Source organism: Saccostrea echinata, unplaced genomic scaffold (genome assembly GCF_033153115.1).
Source record: "Saccostrea echinata isolate AGI-Se365-2 ecotype Australia unplaced genomic scaffold, CSIRO_AGI_Sech_v1 ptg000015l, whole genome shotgun sequence".
Lineage (NCBI taxonomy): Eukaryota > Metazoa > Mollusca > Bivalvia > Ostreida > Ostreidae > Saccostrea > Saccostrea echinata.
The window spans coordinates 10,530,001-10,551,318 of NW_026889764.1; the positions used below are offsets into that span (position 1 = coordinate 10,530,001).

Here is a 21,318-nt window from a genome sequence, read left to right on the forward strand (position 1 = left end):
CACTATTTTATCAAGAGCCCCACCATTACACCAGCACATCTGATCCAGGGGTCATGCAATTCACTACTCTGGAAGAAGCACTTTTGCTAATCATAACTATATACTTAGTTTCTTTGCTTTTTCACTATATAATCAATAGAGTCACCCCCCCCCCCGCCCGCACCTTTTCACCAGAACCCTTGACCCTGGGGCCATGAAATTCACAATTTTGGAAGAGGCATCCTTGCGTATCATAACAATGTACTTAGTTTGTTTAAATAGTACCCAGGGGCAGAGAAGAAGATTTTCAAAGAAATAATTCACCTTCACAATAGGAGCTATATAGCCCCGCCCAAGCACCAGAATCCCTGTCCCTGGGGCCATGAATTTCACAATTTTGGAAGAGGCATCCTTGCGTATCATAACAATGTACTTAGTTTGTTTAAATAATACCCAGGAGCAGAGAAGAAGATTTTTAAAGCATTAATGCAATTTCTCTCTATAATAAATACAGCCCCTACCTAACATCAGAACCCCTAATCCAGGGGCCATGAAATTCACAATTTTGGTTGAGTCACTCTTGCTTATCATAACTATGTATTTAATTTGTTTAAATAATACCCAGGAGTAGAGAAGATTTTCAGAGATATAATGCACTTTCACTATATGATCTATATGATGGGGAGAGTGTCATAAACTTTACACCTTATTTCAATCTGCATATAAAGTGTCAGAAAGGTAGTGTAAAATAAACGTGTTTTAATCTTTTTTTAAAAAATCTAATATATCGAATATTTTAGATAACTTTGCTTTATTACTCTTGTTTACAAGTCAGCGTGTTCAAATATATATATATACGAAAATATACGTTTTGACATTTACACTTTTTTATACCCTTGGATAGAAGTAGAATTTATAATATGTGTATAAAAGAGCCTGGCGCAGGTGATTAATGAGTATTTATTTGAGATCTTTTGTGGAAATCTGTAGGAAGAGATTCCCCTCTAACTGAATCTTGCTTGGGAAAAATGTGTGATGGCTTTGTTTTAATACAGTTGACGATATTGAGTGGAAAATACCCTTAAATTTGTCGGTAAGTTGAATTTATTGTGAAATATTTTGTACAAGAGTAATAGTATAACTTTTCCCAAGCACAATTCGGGATCACAAGGATGCAACGAGTTTATCTATGTGACAAAAAGTTAATAATAATTGTGTTAAACAGCTGCGCCGAAGCGATTTGTTTGAAACACTTCAAAAAGTAGAAATGACCGTCACGTGATCAACGAGGTCATGAGATATCGTAACAAATACTTATATATATATAGCCTAGAGAACTCTCTACATAAATTGGCCGTACTTAAGTAGATAATTTACAAATAGAAATAAAAATCGACCTTGCAATGCAGTGTTTTGTTTTGAACGCATTTAAAGCTTCGGGAAGCCTTACCATTGCTGCGTAGAGATGAAGATTTTCAGAGAAATAATGCACTTTCACTATATGATCTATATAGCCCCGCCCTAGCACCAGAACCCCTGACCCTGGGGCTATGAATTTTATAATTTTGGTTGAGTTACTATTGTTTATCATAACTATGTATTCAATTTGTTTAAATAATACCCAGGAGTAGAGAAGAAGATTTTCAAAGAAACAATGCACTTTCACTATATGATCTATATAGCCCCCCCCCCCCCCCCCCCCGAACCCCTGACCCTGGGGCTATGAATTTCATAATTTTGGTAGAGTCACTCATGCTTATCATAACTATGTATTCAATTTATTTAAATAATACCCAGGAGATTTTCAAAGAAATAATGCACTTTCACTATATGATCTATATAGCCCCGTCCAAGCACCAGAACCCCTGACCCCTGGGCCATGAATTTCACAATTTTGGTAGAGTCACACTTGCTTATCATAACTGTGTATTCAATTTGTTTCAATAATATCCAGGAGTAGAGAAGAAGATTTTCAAAGAAATAATGCACTTTCACTATATGATCTATATAGCCCCCCCCCCCCCCCCCCCGCACCAGAACCCCTGACCCTGGGGCCATGAATTTCACAAATTTGGTAGAGAGCTCAATGCTTATTACAATCATATCAACAGTTTGACTGGTTGATGTCTAGGAGTAAAGAAGAAGATTTTTACAGATTGCATTAAGTTTGGTGGTTTTAGCCCCACCCCTCAGGCCTCGGGGGGGGGGGGGGGGGGGCAGGGACCATGAAATTCACAAATTGTGTTCCCCTTCACACATAGATGCCATATGCTAAAATTGGCTGAAATTGGTTCAGCGGTTTCAGAGAAGAAGCTGAAAATGTTCAAATGTTAACACACGACGGACGAAAACAGATAGCAATAGGTCACCTGAGTGACTCAGGTGACCTAATAATCAAAGCCATTGATATTAGGGGTGTTGAGATAATCACAACAATGGCTTTAATTGGGACATATACAGGAGTGTTTACATTGAAAATTGGAATGAATTTTCACTGGGTTATTTAAAATCAAAATTAATTTAGTTTCGATCATTATATTTTATTATAAAATTGTTTTATTTAAAACCAAGTGTCTGAATGATTTGTAACAAAAGAACTTTGATTACTGTAGATTCCTAAATATACGCGAGGAATTAATTATCGCGTAATTACGCGAGATGAACCACTCGCGAAATAAAATCACTCGCTTTATTTTTGTGGTACTGAAATCCACATAAAATATCTTAATCAAGCGTCCACTCGCGAATTATACTTCTCGCGATTTGTCGTCTAAGGGCCATTTCGCGATTTTAAGTACTCGCGCAAAAATAAGGAATCTACAGTACACATGCACATGGCATTTCCAATATTATTTAACTGTCAACAGATTATAAATCTAACATTTACAACAAGTTAACATTCTAACAATAATTCAGTAAGGTTTTAAATATAGCGGTAAACAACAAAAAATTGGCTATACTACAGTATGTCCGAATGATAGCCGTGCATGTTATACTCGACCAAATGTTGAAGTTCACAATCGATCGATTAGAATTTATTTATTATTTTGAAATTAAGCCGTGATTATGCCCTCATCGCTTATCGGGTTTTGTTTTGATAATAAGCCGCGATTTGAAAATAAGTCGGTTTTGAAAATAAGCCCAACTTTCTTACCAAAACTTAAAATACGCCGCGGCTTATTTTCAAGGTTTTAGGGTATTGGACTGCAAAAATTAAATTGTATTTCATATTCTGCCAGCAGAAGAATGACGACACTTCAATGTTTCAGCTTATTTTAATGATAAAATCGGTATATTCTATGCAATCAATCATTTCAATGTATCGTCAAGAATGCATTATATTACAATGATAATAAATACAAAGCAATATTTATCTATTTCAATGAGCTCAACTGAACATGTGATTTACATGGATGTTGTATATGTTTTAGAGGTGATACTTGATTTGGGACTATAAACAGGAAATTTGCAAAGTTTTTTCTTGTACAACTTCCATACTCTCTGATTACAAACATAGCTCATAAAAATAAAAAAGCCCTGTAGGCCATTCAGAATAGCAACAAAGTAGGATAAGACAGAGAACGCCACGAATGTATCTATGATCTGCAAAATCCACGACAACCCGGTCAGAGAAAATAACTTTACGTATACGGCAAAGTGGACCCTGTTACCAGTCGTACTTTCTATACTAGGGGTAGAATGTATTTTGTAGGCGGTTAGGATATAAAATATAACATTTGTCACACATACAAAACATAGAGGAGTTATGAGTGTTATAATAAATGCTAGTTTGTACGTCATTAGCGTTGACACATTGTCATATCCTGTATTTTCGCCTTTTGTGACAATCAACGTCACAAAGATATTGATTGTGACAAAAAATAAAGAACTACCAAAAGCGTAAAAGATATATTGCATCACTATTTTTCTGTTTTGATTACCGTTAAATTCTGATCGACTTTTTGCACTAAATACGCGATACATGTGGAAAGAGCAGACTTGAAGCCACAAGAACATGGAAAGCCAAGAAAAATGAGAGAGGGCAGATACTATTGCTAAACCTGTTGAACTAAAAGACGGCCTAACTATCATAAGAAATTGCGCTAAAAACAGAGATACCACTAAACACATGTTGTTTATGCCAGGGAGAGTTCGAAGAATTGGAAATATACAGTATGTTATAAATGTTATTAACAAACAGAGCAAAGAAATGATAATGCAAATAAGAGTTACAATTGTGAGGGTCAAGCTGTCATTTTTCACCACCACTGATCTCAATGCATTGGTGTATGATGGTATATCCTTAGCACAGACCCTTATTCCACCACCTTCTGAAGACCCAAACTGATGAGAGGAAAGAGAAAATTCTGAAAAAGTATATTCAATCCTGATTTTTTTCCAATTAATTCCAAATTCTTTGTCCCTCAGAATCATTTGAGGGCATGTCAACAAAGGGCTCACAAACACATTTCTGTATAATGCTGGTCCATGTTTCAATTCATTTGCAAGAACAAAACAGTGGACCTCTTTGTCAAGTTTCCACAAAAATGACGGTAAAAACAAGGACTGCTGACTTCTAGACACTTTGATATTCAACACAGATGAATTCCCGGATGGCAATGCTTTGACTATCAAATTCCATTTTGCAGAGGATTCAGTTAAATTAATCAGTGTTTTCTCCATCTTATCTCGATGAACGGTATCAGGGAAGAAAACTTTTAAGTACACAAACATTTCATTAAGATCAGCAATTACACTTGTGCAGCTTGTTAAACTCATTAGTATAATATCTTCAATGTACACATAAGTGTCGAGTGAATTAATCATCATAAACATAATTTGATCTCTCATATATTCCATCAATTCTTTAACTGTTACATTAACTATGCCAAATGTATGAACTTCAATCTTCATGGCTAGCGTATATCGCAAATGAGAAGTAAGAGCAAGTAAGGAAACACATGTATCGTTTATAAGGATCTTGCCAGGAAAGCATGTCAGGTTCCTGCATGTATGCTGAAACAAACCAATAAAATCATTTGAAAGATGAATAAAAAGAATTCCATTATTTTTAAAAATACACATGGTAGATAAATTTGTAAATCTTGTTAAAAATTGCGTGATTTGTTGATTGATTTGACTCATGTCAAAAAATTATGAAATGACATTTGATTGTAATGATTAGACTTGCATGGTGTTAACTGTTTTTAAGCCATATTTTGTATTCATCTACTAGTCATTTAGAGAAAAAAATTACCTGAATTTCATCCAAGACCTGATTCTGTTGACACGTTATGTATTTTTCTTGGTAAGTGTCTGGGGTGTTGTAAGCAGCTAGCGTAAATGTAGACCTGAATGTGCCAATTTCTTCAGGGGGAACAGGCGTGGGTGGTGAAGTGGGAGGAGGTAAACCTGTTGTGACTGCGACTTCTCTGTAACACTCAGAGACTGCTCCATTATTAGAGCACATTTCGCAGAAAACATTCTTGTATGGAGAGCAAACTTTTATATCAGGAAACTCTTGACAAGCTCTTGCAACGCTGGAGTTTTTGGGAACATCTCTGCAGGGACCATCAATAGAAAGTTCCGGAAATGGGTTACAAATGCTACAAAATTTATTTTTATAATAGATATTACCCACTTCAATCATTGGAAATCTGAAAACTTCTGTTAATTCGCAAGCGTTCTTGATATCTTCATTAAATGTTGTCCATGTTCCAGAAATATTACAACTTTGGATACTGTTGTACTGTCCTTGATGACAGAAATCACTGCATTTTTCAGTATCATAAGGTGGTGAAAACCTCAATACACAGGAACTACTGTTAAAATGATAAATGAGTTCTTGTAATGATTGAAAGTTTCTATAATTTATATATGTATTACAATCAGCTTCCAGAGGCCAAACGTATAATTCTTGTGTCAAGTTTTCAGAAATGTGTATTCCGTCTGGGGTTTTCTTGTTACACAAATAACAAAATAAATTTACATAGGTTTCTCTGAATCCTTTTGTCACAGGAAACGCCTGATAAAATTGTGACACATTACCATCAGTGCAAAAATGTTCCACACTTTGATCCCAAATACATCCACCAATCGCCAAGTAATCTTTACCTTGATCATCTTCGTCCCTGTTGAATTGATCATCAATACAAGTCCAAGGCTGTGTAAATGCAAAATCGTCACAGCAGTCTTCTCTGCATCCTACATTACATGAACAGGATTTCTGAAGTGTAATTGTGTAGTTCGGCAAGGATTCTGGTTTGCAGGCACCAAGAGATGAAAATGCAAAGCTTGTTATAAGTACACTAGTTATATTTATTTTTGGAACTCTAATCATTGAAGATGATGGTTTCTTGAATGAAAAAGAAGGTATGGGTGGCGAGTGTAAATCAGAACGTACTCCTGGAGGACCGATAGGAGAGGACTGAAAGTCAAATCGTGTTGGGCATTTCAACAGATAATTCTTTCTATAGAGGTTTTCTTTTATAGGCAGAGTATTTCCTAGAGTAGGTTTTCTGAGGACCTCATTGACGTATTGCTTTATATGAGCATCACTATAATCGAACGATATTGTGGATTGAAAAGGATTTTCACTGTTCTCATCATAGAACTCAAAGGCTGATTTGAAATCAACATCGGTATAATACTGAGTGTTGTTATCACCTTGGTTACAAACAAAGCAAAAGAAATTCTTGTACGGAAACGAGGCTTCTAATATTGGTTGAAAAGAACATGCTTTTTTGTAGATACTGGTAGAATTTTCACATTGATTTATTACTAAACGTTCTTCAAATTTAGGTGGATTGCACATGGCACAGAAAATGTTTCTAAAGATACCTATTGTAACATCATATTGGCTGAGACAAGCTTGCTCTATTTGTTTGTCATAAAATAACCACGATCCTGTAACATTACAAGATCCTATTTTTTCATCAGATTTCTTAGAACAATTTCGAGCCGAAATTGGGGAAATATATATTATCCTACATGACTGTATAATTGCTAAATCTATAATTTCTTGGTACGATGAAAGAAAGTTGAAATCTGTTTCCTTTTCGCATTCAATATTCACATTCCATTCTTCCAACAAAGATGCATTGTTACAAGAAGCACAGTACTTATTGATGTATGAAATTTTCGTGATGGCACTAGTCACTGGCGGATGAAGAAGAATATCCACTTTGGATCTCTCCTTTGTACATTCTGTTGATAAGTTAAAATTGGTTCCGACAGGGCATGAACCAATTACTTCTTTAAAATGTGTCCCATTCAATAAAACCTTAACATCTCTACATTCCCGAAGCCCATGCCTAAAGAAAACGTCTGGACAGCAATTTTCATAGGAGTAAGGAGACAAACATGTTTCATTACAAGAACAAGTTCCGCATCTTGGTGTATTCGAATCGCTTTGGTTTGGTATGTCGAAAATTGATAGAAAAGATTTGTCGCAAATTATTGAACTTCCACAATAAAGAATGCTTTGAAAAAGTACATGAGTGATATTGAACTCAAAACTGGTTGTTTCCAGATTCCAATCATTTTCGGCATAAGTTATTGTAATATAAACAATAACAAGCAGTAAGGATTGCGGGCTCCAGTAAGTCATCATTTTTGCAGGTCTGTGGGTAGAAAAAAAATCTTTATTAAGTAAATATTTTGTATTTGTGGAAATTTGTCAAATTTGTCTGGGTGTTTTTTTTAAATTTCAAATTCGTTATGTTTTCCAAAGGCTTAATAGTTAATATTATTTTCGTAACTAAAATACTGTAGTTTATCATTTTTAACGGATGTCGTCTAAAGATTATGTGATGTTTAGTATAATATAAGTTAGTTATTATTTTATCCTTTGGTTTCTTAACATGGTGGATATTTATAACATTATATAACATAAGGATATTTATAAAAATATTTAAAATATTTCATATATTTAAAATCTTGTACTGGTTTGTAAAATGTACAGAATGTCGGTCTGTTTCTAAGTTTCAAGCCCAACTCTTCACATTCCAACCAAAGTGTGAAGTTTTAAATCGGTTTCTGTTATATCTTGAAAGAAGTTTTGTTTTGATATATCAATACTTCCATGAAAAGTTGCTTTGTGGAGTACAATATAATTAGACGAAGTCAAGATTAAGTTCCAGTACCTATATTGTGTAACAATAGAGGAACGTTAAAGCAGGACAAAGAAACCATTGACAAATCTCAAACAAACAAATCTCAGTCTTTTAAGGATGATGAATTTTGTGTACATGTGTTAAATAACGAAATAAATAACTAAATATTGCTTTCAAAAAGTATTATTAAAATGCATTTTTTTGTATGAACGTTTACAATTCAGAATTATTTTGACAGTGAAAGAAAATCATAAATGGTAGTAAGAAATGAAATGAAATGTTTGTTTATGTTTAAACTATGAATGTTGTACGGATCATTTTACTTGAGAAAACTCAGAATCTAACAATAACAAAGTATATCACACAGTATATGTGTACAAATCTCAGCATTAATGTATTATTTTTAGAAATAAAAACGATAAAAATATTAAAATGCTCCATTGTATTTTACAAGAGTACATATGTATATAAAGACATTTTCCTTCCTAAAAGAGTCCACTTCTATTTACGACAAGTGACATTTGATGTACGGGGTTGATCAGAAAATAATGTCACTATTGCAATGAAATCAAGTCATCAGAAATGTTATAAAATAATACCTCTGTCTATTTTGATGGTTGCCCAAAATTCCATTCAGATATGTATGAGCTCATTTCATTGATTAAGTTTTTATAATGATCACAAAATTTCACACGTATTATCATGACTTTCAACTAAAACTCTAGGGAACATTGTGTGCATGTTGTGAATATCTATGCTCTATTTTATGCCACCGATTTTTCAAACTTATGTTTCGTATTTACAGTACCATTTTTTTTCATAATGTAGCAACCCTCTCCCCCATATTTTTATTCATTGTAATTTTAGCCCATGTAGCCCCCCCTTCCCCTTGTATATGTAAATTAAATCTGTTTAAGTTTAGGGAACAAGCAGCATTTTATCTACCATATTTGTCAGGGCAAGACAGATATATTTTTTAATTTAAATTCATTTGGATTAAAATCAATCAACGGCATTTTTTTTTTCAAGGAAAAAAAGAACAAGATCTATCTACAATATTGACTATAAAGTAATCAAATAAAAAAAAAATACACACACACAAACATTGACACACCTATTCTCCTACTTCCTTTCCCAAACAGTATGTTATAGTTTACAAGAAAAACAATGATGAATTAAATTCTAAGTTAGTTTTAATGTTAAAATATAACCATATAAGATAAGACATCTTTTTATATCTCCTTCTGACAGAAATAAAAATTCTCTTTTGCATGGACATATTTAGTTCTATTCCTTTTATTTGTTGTCTATTATTCGCTGTATACGACTGATATAAAACATCAAAAATGTGAAAAAAATTTAAAGTTATTTTAGCAATGAACTCATATTTAATATCTTTATCAGCCTTCGGTAAATAGAAGAATAATTAAGTACTACTTTTAGTTATCATTAAACACTGAACAATTTTAAACAATATTACTCACTTGTTACTCTTCATCTGAAGAACAGGACAAACAATAGAGAAGTTAGATGGTACACCACACGTAACGTGTGCAGCTTCCTATCCCCTGCCTCTCCTAAGGCAATGGACGCTTTATTGATTTAATAGGAGGGTCTATTAGTCTAATTTAGTCAACTACTACTAAGCATCGAATTTAATATCTTTTAAAGTTTCTCAGTATATTCCTGGTAATAAAGAGAAAATTACCTTAATGAGATTGACGTGTTTCCTGGTTTCATTCCATTAAAGAATTTTTGGAAAAAAAAATTAATTTACCTTGATAAGTAAAACTCATCTAAATTGTCCAGAAGGACCGTTTTCAACTTTAGATTGCAATTGTTTTCCTGAATGAAAGGATTTTGCAAAACAAAAACAAAAAACCAACCAACCAACCAAACAAATATAAAAAAAACAACAAACAAACAAACAAAAATAAGTGTTTTTAACTTAAGATTTGTTAAAATAAGTAAAACGAGTTAGATGTTACATTGAAATCAAAACGTTTTCTTAATTTCAATATTTTCAAAAATTGTTTATTTTGATAATACAATCGTTTACCGTTCGTCAGGGAACATGCCGATGATGAGTCGTAAAATACCACATAGGTTAATTCTGATAATCATCACCACTGCCTGCCATTACAACTCTCAAAAGAGCTTGGTCCAACAAAATTTGATGAACTGCACCACAGAATATGATATGTCCTTTTGTTTGCTTAAACTGCTGCAATCAATAATAGATTAAAGCAATTTCAGCAACACTAAAGGCAAATTGTAAATGAATGATTTTTATGGCAACCATGATTAACGAAAGGTCACACTCTTCATTTTCCATAATATAAATGATTTTATCTACTGTGTTATAGCCAGTGGCTTAAACAAAGTATCGTTTAGTCTTCTAGAAATTCTTGCATTGACGTGGAACCATAGGTAAATATGAATAAAATAATATTTTGCAGTAAATATCGTACTTTAAAGTTAAACATCATTAAAGTAAAACATTGTATTTATCAAGATAACACCACCTAAAACACTAAAACGGACAAACATCAATGTACAGATATGTGTTAGTTAGCCTAATACCAATACCTTAAAAAGATATCCTTTAACATTTTATTTTCTTACTTCCGACACGTTCAATTTTCTTCGGAAGAATTGTGATTTCTTTAACAGATGCGATTTTGGTCAGAATCGCACCTAAATCTTCTTATTTCTTGTTTAAAGTTCAGGCAGTTTGCTGTGAACCAAGTATTGTCTAAAACAGAATGAGGATATGAGTTTTGTTTTTACAGCGATCAGAAACTGCAAAGCTGCCAGCGAAACTTCCTGATCTGGAGAGAATATATCTCCATGCAGGAATCAACACCCTTCTCAATGGAAATAATTTGGAGGGATAAGCAATGGGGATCTGTGACAAAATTAAACCCTGTGATCATAATAAATTTTACGTTTGATTCATTAATCAATTTGATATGGTTTCTGTAACATTCTAGAACAAAGCTGATTATACTAATATCCACATTTAAAAATATAACATGACACCCAAATGCTTTGTTAGTTATATAAGAAGTTTAACAGTCGTATTAGACAAGGATATTTACCTGTTAAAATACTGTGTATGTCTTACAGTTGTAATTTAATAGAAAGGCACCTAACGATCTGTGTTCATTTATTTTTTTTATCACTAATACCTTAACTCTATCCCCTGAATAAATGTAGTACCATTAGTATCAATTTCTTATATGTAGCACTTCTGAATGTCGCTCAATTCCTTTTTTTTTTTTTTACATTGCTATCTATGTAGTTATGGCCATCGTTTCAATAAATATAAGAATTATACCACATAGACATGATCTTTGAAAAAGATAGTGTATATGTAATAGTCCCACTAGATCGGGTTAGAAACAACCAGTTTAAACATTTTTTTTTTACATAGAAAGAAATGGAATATCAGCATATAAGTCCATATCACATTTCTTCCTCAGATGACAAATGTTTATTAGAATTAAAGTTGAATTAAGCAATGTGTTTCATGAGTATGATTTTTCTCCAAAACCGATCTTAATGCCCTGTATTTCTAAGTTTTATCCAAAATATATTCACTCTTTTACCATCAAAAACAAAAACATTCGTAAACTATTAAATATGTCATATGGATATTTATAAGAAAGCCCAGAAGACTCAATGTCTAAATATTAACCCATAAAATATCAATATTACTGTTTTAATAGATCGAATACTTTATGTATCTAACTAGAAAATGTTTTACTAAGAAGTTGTGATTTTTCAGCAATTACAAAAAGGCTCTAACAGAACCTTGCTCTTTAGTATAAAAACAAAGTCCTAAGACCGGCAAAAATACGACTAAATGATAGGTTGTATTTGCTAACAAAGTCACTTTAAAGACCATAGCATTTGACGCGGTTAATATAAGCAATATTCTTAATCACAAAAGGGTCCAGTCTTGTATTCCACCATATTTCAAGTTAAAGACTACACCTTGTATTTCCTACAAATATACATCGACTATTGCTTCCAAACTTTTTAATTACAAGAACACTTTACAGGGCCTGGATATCGAATATCTGAAACATAATCCTCCATCGTGTTCATGTTCTTCTTCGCCCTATATCTATAGTCCTGCTGGACACGTTATTACTGGTGACGTAAATATAGTTAATAATGAGGACCTTAGATCACTAATTTTAAAAGGTCCTAAATTTAGGGAACCCAGATCCTTCAACTGGCGTAAGAATTTCATAAATATTATGGATTCTGTAGAGAACTACGCCAGGCGATGGGCCAGACATGAAAAAGAAGACCTTGACACTTTGTCAGAATGGATTAAATGTATCAGATGTATGTTAAAATCGCGCATTAAAAGATTGAGAGGCAATATGAAAACCATCTATACTTCTGTATTCAATAATCCAGAAGTGAAAAAAGAATTAGATTACATGATCAGTACGTACTGGTCCCTGCTGACAAAGCAGGTAACAACATTGTCTTTGTTTGTAAGGCTCATTATATTAAATGTATTTCAGAGGAACTTGGATTTAATTCTACAAGTGGTAATCCAACTTATACTCATAGTTCCCTTTCTAAGGAAGAAATTCTTCAAAATCATATGTCAGTTTTGAATATTTTTAATATTCCAAACAACCGAAATGAATTCGAATAACCATATTTATATTGGATTCCGAAACTTCATAAAAATCCTTACAAACAAAGATACATAGCGGGTTCCAGTAAATGTTCAACCAAGCCTCTATCTTTACTCCTCACTAAGATATTAACAGTGGTGAAGGAGAAACTTCAAGAGTACTGTGGAACAATATATTTGAGAAGTGGTGTAAATCAGATGTGGATACTTAAAAATTCCAAGGAACTTTTGGAAAATTTGAAATCACAAGATTTTACCAAAATCAACAGCTTAAAAACTTACGACTTTTCAACTTTATACACAACCATTCCGCACGATAAATTAAAGTCCAGGCTTTTTGATATCATCGACAGCTGCTTTTTCAATAAAAATGGAACTCGTAAATATACTTACCTTGTCATTGGTCATTTGCAAAATTATTTTGTTAAAAAACATTCTGATTGTACACACAAGTACTCTGAAGTTGACATTAAAAAGATGCTTGAGTTTCTGATTGACAATATCTCTGTGGTTTTTGGAGACCAGGTCTTCCAACAATCTATTGGAATTCCTATGGGTACCAATTGCGCCCCGTTATTAGCAGACCTTTTTTGTATTCATATGAAGCAGAATTTGTCCAAAATCTTGTACGTGAAAAGAAGAAAACACTTGCTGTGGCGTTCAACTTGACATTTAGATATATCGACGACGTATTGTCAATTAACAATGGCTATTTTCATTCTTATGTCGATACGATATATCCTGGTGAACTTGAGATAAAAGATACCACAGAGTCTGACACATCTGTTTCATATTTGGATATTTTACTTGAAAAAGACGTTAATGGTAATCTAACAACCAAGCTTTATGATAAACGTGATGACTTTAACTTTTCAGTCGTCAACTTCCCTTACTTATGCAGCAATATACCTTCATCACCTGCATACGAGGTATATATCTCTTAGTTGATTCGATACGCAAGAGCATGCTCTACGTATGTACAATTTCTAAAACAAGGTAAATTATTGACAAATAAGTTGATGAAACAAGAATATCAGCTGTCTCGTTTAAAGTCATCATTTCGTAAGTTCTATGGTCGATACAATGACCTTGTCAGCAAATACAATTTATCATTGAGTCAAACGCTGACTGACGTTTTTCATACTAATTGTTAGGCCATTATTTACACACTGAATTGTCGACGGATTTTTCCGTTATTTCCCGATCATGACAAGGAGCACACGGCGGGTGTGACTGGTCGGCAGGGGATGCTCACTCCTCCATGGCACCTGATCCCACCTCTGATGTTTGGAGGTCTGTGTTTGCTCTGCTCCTATTTTGTATTGTATAATGGACTTTTGAGCTTGAATACTGTTCGTTGTCTCCATATATTTCATTTACAAAATGCTAACTTTAAACGAGGTTGTTGAAATTCCAATAACATCAATTTATTTGTCAGTAGCCTGTCTTGGTTTAAAAATTGATCGTTCTCAGAGTATTGAATAAGATGCTAGACATAAACACCATATGCAGGTGATAGGGAAATATTACTACATATAGTTTTCATACAAATTAAGTTTAGGGGAATATGACTAGTCGATATATGAATGGAAGTAACTATAGAAATATAAAAGCAGGTCAGCCAATAAAGAAGCACATTTAGTTCCCATCAGAATTCCAGCAGTATGTTTGAAGACCTGATTTAAAAATACTACATAGATATCATGAGGAATTATGAGCAATGACCATACCTTAAATATCACTTCAGAATACTTGTGTGTAGAATGAAATGATTTTTAACAAAGTAATGTTGTTGATGACCAATCACAAGAAGTGAAAATTGCCGTGTTCCTTTTTTATTGAAGAAGTAGTTGTCTATGATATCTAAAATCCTAGCTTTTAATTTATCTTGAAGAATGGTTGTATAAAATGTAGACGAGTCGTACGTTTTGATGTTACTAACTTTTGAATATCTTGTGATTTAAAATTTTCTAAAAATTTCTTAAAGTTTTTGAGAATCCACATTTGATTTACACCACTTTTATGCAGTAACACGGTAGGCATGAAGTTTCACTTTTACAGCAGTAAAAACCTTTGTGAGGAGTAAAAATAGGGGCTTGAAAGAACACTTGCTGGACCCGGCAATGAATCTCTGCATGTTTGCAAGGATTTTTATGAAGTTTAGGAATCCAGTATAGGTAGGGTAGATCGATCTCATCTTCGTTGACTGGAAGTTTAAAAGTATTAAAGACTGAAATGTGAATCTGAAGATTTTCATCCGTAGAAAGTGAACTGTGAGTATACGTAAGATACTTGTATCTAGAAGTAGAATTAAAACTAAATTCGTCTAAAATACAGTCATAATCATGAGCCTTACAAAGACGATATTGTTACAAGCCTTGTCTGCTGGAACCGTATCATATTGTTCATGAAGTCTTTCTAATTCTTTTATCATCTTTCATTTAATGAAAACAGAAGGATAGGCGATCAACATATTGCGTTTTAACTTTCTAACACGATTCTTTTATATATTTCTAAAACACTTAATCCATTTTGACAAAATATTCAGTTCTTCCCCGTGATATTAAGCCCAAGGTGAGGCATAATTTTCAACAGAATTCATAATAGAAAGATCGAGGTTCCCTGTATTTAGGACCTTTTAAAGTACTTGCTTTTGGGTCATCATTTTCAACTATATTAACATCACCAGTAATGAAGTATCCAGGGGGACTATAGTTGAAAGAAGAGGAAGAGCAAACACTTAAGAGAATTTTGTTTTAGATGTTCAATATCTAGGTTTTTAAGGTTTTTATAATTAAAAAATACGGAAGCAACAGTTTTGAAATATCTTTAGGAAATGCAAAGTTTAGACAACAACTTGAAAAGTGGTGGAATGCAAAACTGAATTCTTTTATGATTAAGAATGTTACTAATATATTACTAATGCTATAACTAGCATCTATTCTTTTGTTGGCAGATTGAAGTTTAAGGAACCGACTGGTTGAATCGGAATTATCTTCTGACACAAGAGGCGGCTTAAAGAGCCTGTGCTGGGCAACATCCATAACATAAACACTAGCTTGTGCTTTGAAGTTCAAATATGGACTTACATTAAGTTTAGCTTCTTTAAATAGTCCCTTCAAAAATTTCAATTTCAAGGGAACCGAGTCATGTTTAGTACGGAAGTGATGAAGGCATCGTTGTTTATTGACGTTAGGTAAACTGAAACAAAAGAAACATCATGTATATTTGGTCTATTATGTTATCGATGTCCATGACTACTCTTTCCTCTAGTTGTATTTTTAAAAAGTCCCATCACATTCACATAGGCACATTGTAGGCTTGAAAGATTCCCTACATTATTCATGTGATCGTTGCAACATCTGATTAACACCACTTCTTTAATATGTTGTTGCACAGAAGTTTCTCCTTCATTGCTATCAATATTTTCGTGAGGAGCATAGAAAGAGGCTTGATAGGATAGAAAATTTACTAGAACCCGCTATGTATCATTGTTTATAAAGATTTTTGTGAATTCTAGGAATCCAGTATAGATTATGTAATTCAAATTCAATTTGCTTGTTGAGGATATTAAAAATATTTAAAACTGACATATGATTTTGAAGATTTGAAAACTATTCTCCTTAAATATGGGAACTATGAGTGTAAATTGAATTACCACTTGCAGATTTAAATCCAAGTGCGCAAACAAACACAAATTATTGTGTTAGCTGCTTTGTCAGCTGGGACCAGTACATATTGATTGTGTAATCTATGTAATTCTTTATTCATTTTTGAATTATTGACGACAGAATGACAGATGGTTTTCATATTGTCTCGCAACCGTTTAATACGATATTTCAACATCCATATTATACTTTTAATCCATTCTGACAAAGTGCCGATGTCTTTTTCATATTTGACCCATCGTCTGGCCTTATCTTCTCCTTTGTCATTGATAAAATTTTATCGCTATTTGAAGGATGGAGGTTCCCTAAATTTTGACTCTTTTGAAATAGGTGATTTAAGGTCCGCATTGTTAACTATATTCATGTCCCCAGTGATGATGTTCCAGTATATAGTTGTAGGGAGAATATCAACAAAGATTATGTTTCAGCTGTTCGATATCTAGGCACTAAAGAGTCTTTTTTTATTAAAAAGTTTGGATTGTATATTGTTTTACGTCCCATTCGAGAATTTTTCACTCATAAAGAGACGTCACCATATACCGGTGAAGGGCTTCAAATTTTGACCTTTACTCGGCACTCAGGGCCATTGAGCAGTGAGGGATCTTTATCGTGCCAACGCCTGCCGTGACACGGGGCCTCGGTTTTTAAGGTCTCATCCGAAGGACCCGCAACTTCCACTTCAAAGTGCCTAGCGCATGGCGAAGGAACAGTTGCTACCTATTTTTTATCGACTTAGGTTTGTCGCGGCCGAGATTCGAACTCACGACCTCCCGATCACGGAGCGAGCGCTCTACCGACTGAGCTACCGTGAACGGTAAGCTAAACAGTGCTTAAAATGTAATAGGATCTATGGGAATAAACTTTTTGTAAACCACCGTTTTGCATCCAGGATGAAAATGCAAGCTCCAAAGCCTTATTACACATCTATACAAATCTGAGACAAATCCAATCCTCCTCCTAGATAAAGTTTGGCTACTGCGTAAGATGTAAGAGAGATTTGATGCAGAAGATACTGTGAGAATGAAAATGGACGGGCCGAGATAGTAAATATGTATTTATATTTAACAATAAAAACACCCAAATTAAAGGAATGTATTTATATTTATATGGAGTGTGTCAAAAAAAAAAGTTGACACTAGGTTCAGAAGAAATTAGGAACAGTATATGTGAAAAGATCAATTTTATGCTAACACAATGTAGGGGTTATCTTTCCTTGTTTATATTCAAGTTGAAAAATCGATGGGAGAAAAAAATCAAGCATTCTAAGTTTTAGCCAAACCCTTTCAAAATATTTTTTTTTCTCAGCATATATTTCACTGCTCTGACAGTACCCTCGAAGCGAAACTCAAATATACAAAACGTGTTAAAACACTTTATTTTACATTTTCACTCACTAATACATAGGTAATTATGAAAATCTCTCTATCCCTCTCTCTATCTAATTGAATGATATTTTCATTTGTTACAAATTAATAAAAATTGCAGACACCAAAACACAGCCAACTTTTAATGAGAAGTTAAAAAACGACATGACAAAATATGACATTAATTTAATTCATATTATCATACATTGTAAAAGTAATTAATATTTGCCTTATTTCTAAAATTCACTTGTAATTATGAAGATATCGAACATTGACTGATCTCAAAGAAAAAAAAACAATTCATCTATTACTAGGGCATGAAACACACACACCTAGAAATCCAATAAGTGCCATTAGGTACCCAGGAGAAGTAAGCATTCCCTTGTCGACTGGTCACACCCGTCGTGATTCCTATGTATTGATCAGGTAGAAAGAATCTTTTCTTTTAAAAAATGAACTGCTCATTCCTAATACACCATAATAGTTTCAACTCTGGAAGAGTATAGTTTGTTCACCAGTAGGATTTATCATAGATATTTTCTTGATATCCTTGTATTTTTCTGTAAGTGTTAAAACAGCGTCTTGAAAATAGCCACATAGATGAGAAGCTTTTTTAGGATCGGGCATTTGCATTTCTCCAATGACAATAGCTATAATGTCGATTCTGTCATCCAATGCATCGCGTCCCTCTCTGTAAACAATTGCTCCAGAATCTCCTGGTTTTGCAAAAACTGCATTTTCTTCAAGACTTTGGACTAAAACAGCTTCTTTCCAGTCGGGTGAAAATTTCTGACTCCCAATTATTTTCCCTTCGGTCCATTCTGTTGATGCCCCCTTTTTAAAAACCTGCTCTCCTTGGAGACTTTTAATCTCTCTTGGTGGCACTAAGAGGAATACTTTTCGCTCTTCATCATTAATATCTGTCATAGCTTTCCTAACCGGAAATCCGAGTTCATCCTCCCCTCCTGTTATACCGACGATAGAAAGGTCACTCTGAATATTTAGCCCTTGTAGCGATTGCGTACTATGAACACAAGTTCCTAACTTCACAATGTCTCCATGAGAATCAACAAATACATCCTTACCTTCCACACAAACATGACTGCAGGTAAATGCAATTGGGTTCTCGTCATTAAGAAGAGCAGTGCATCCAAGAGTACCGTATCTCCCTATTTTATGCTCTTCAGCAGACCGGAAAAGTTTCTGTCCTTGTGCAGTTCGAGTATACAATGAAACAGCGTTTTCTCTTTCTGTTTGCAGAGTATAACTGAATGAACTCGAATGATGAGAGATAATTTCTTGAAGTACTTTTCGAATTTGGTTTTCTTGACCATTCCTTACTGTGACAAAGAAATCGTCATGAATGAAACCATATCTTACAACACTGTCTCCATTTCTATAAAGAAAAATGTGCAACAAATTAACGATTTCAATTAGATATAAAATGTCGAGAATACAGTCAAACAGATTGAAAACTGCAAGCATATTTTCAATATTCTGATAATTCTAAAAAGAAAATGGTAGGCTGCTGTGATGAATATGCACTTGGAATGGTTATAATTATTTCCCTAATACAATAAATAAAGTATTCAATGAATTTTTCCATGAATATATCTTCATTTAACCTTTATTGTACATGTACTTTTAATAATTTTTATTTACATATTGAATTTAGGAACTTGCACGAATGTATTCTGAAGTAAAAGCGATGTTGAATACTTTCAATATAGGCTTTTATCAGGATTTATAATTGAGCAGTTGTATTATGTTAGAAAATAAATATCCAATCATTCTTTAAACAAAGTGAAAGATTTGAATTCCTTAACTATCTTCTCTTGTTAAGTTGCAAGCATTTTAAATGTAAAAGCTAGAGAGATTTTCTTGCAAGTTATTTTACACTGGATATCCATCCAATCATTCATTATACCAGACATTCATCAAAAATATGATTCTATCCATCCATCCTGTAAGTCTTGTTTCGTATATGGGTCACCTATTTCTGTTTCCACAAAATATATCAACTCTCAGTTGTATGTTTCATGTATTATTCTTTTCACAGCCATTTTGGACGTGAAATGATTGATAAGTTGAAGTCTAGATATCTTTTTGGAACGTCTTTATAAGTGTAGACTAATTTTCGAAGAATGAGTGGTTTGAAACAAAGGAACTCGATAAAGGACGTCTCAAATGACTTATTAGAAAAGAAATTTGTCTGCATTCATACAGAAAGGTTGATATTAAAAAAATATTCATATAAAACGTTGAATTTTATTAATTGAATAAAATGTTAAAAGAAGTTTCTTTAAAATGTCTTAGAACTTGCATTATTTACAGAAAATTGAGCTATCATCGGCCCTAGTATCAATAAAAATATCGTAAAGTTCACCCTTGAAGTGCATCCTCAAGACCTGCTGGTAACAACGTTGTACATTGTAGCTTTTTCTTTAATGAAGAACAGCTATGCAACCTCTCCAACATCAAGGTCCAATCTTGGTTATTTTCCGCATCTTTCGTACTTATGCATGATTGTATGAATTCTATAAGATTTAATTCTAATGAAGAGGTCAGGTGTTCCCAGCATTCACGAGAATTATGGAAAAGGACAAATGAGCATTTGTCTTCTTTATCGATTCTCATGACTTCCTGCAGAACAAACACTCTCCAAAGAGCATTGGGTGAAAGAGAGATAATCTAAAATGTCATTATTGAATGATTAAGTACAACAACAACATCAGTAATAATAATAAAAATAATAATAATAATCTAAAATATTATTGCAGCTTTTTATTATGTAGTAAGTAAATAAGTAAATCTTCCTACCAGTCGGAAATGAAAAGATGATAATATTTCACCAGATGAAAGAATTTGAAAATATATATGTACTTATGATGATATAATTGTTACCTTACTGATCTAAAGGCATACACATAATAGAGTAAACTTAGAAGATATTACATGAAAGGAAAAAGTACCATAGGCACCTAATCCCACTTCTGGAATTCACCCGAAGAGAGACTGCTTTATTCATAAAACATCAAATAAGAAGTGAGTCGATAGGGCAGAATATTTTCCAGACCTCTCAAGACGATGATAAGCCTGGATTGTCTGTGGAGGACAAAGAATTTTTTGCCACCATGGATAAGGAATTTTCGTTACACCATTACCGTTTTATGAACCAAGACAATGACTTCCAGACAATAGACAAGAAGCACTGAAAAGAGCAATGCTTTTAGACGCTAAGGTCCATGCTTTATGTCCTGTTCACACTCTGTGTTGTTTGTTTGTTTATTTGTTTTTTCAGATCGATCACCCTACATTATCTTCACCCTTTGCATGTGATTTCAGTGCACAAAAAAACAAAAAAAAAAAAAAAATGCTGCGCCAATCGTGGTCAACATAAACATTGATAGTATATATCTTGATATGGAATATGACAGTGATATGCAGCAGTTTCTCTTTATTGAACATGTTTCTTATTGTCCACATTATATAAAAAGTGAGGGTCTACATAAAACAATCTAAGATTTAAG

The 21,318-nt window shown here is 33.4% G+C and overlaps 1 protein-coding gene across 1 annotated transcript; it reads right to left on the bottom strand.

Annotated features, from left to right (window-relative positions):
- Positions 1-3,235: 3,235 nt before the first annotated feature.
- Positions 3,236-7,591, bottom strand: LOC133188090 (uncharacterized). The gene is made up of 2 exons (XM_061323478.1): positions 5,237-7,591; positions 3,236-4,995 (listed from the first exon to the last, which is right to left on the bottom strand). Exons 1-2 carry the CDS (start codon positions 7,589-7,591, stop codon positions 3,385-3,387), a joined length of 3,966 nt encoding a protein of 1,321 aa, XP_061179462.1. The 3' UTR covers positions 3,236-3,384.
- Positions 7,592-21,318: the final 13,727 nt, after the last annotated feature.

Bases quoted from the DNA above. Each gene is read 5' to 3' on its own strand.
- LOC133188090 (XM_061323478.1), bottom strand. From the start codon at position 7,591: ATGATGACTTACTGGAGCCCGCAATCCTTACTGCTTGTTATTGTTTAT. The intron at 4,996-5,236 runs GTAATTTTTTTC...GGTTTGTTTCAG, and splicing joins AGGTCTTGGATGAAATTCAG to CATACATGCAGGAACCTGAC.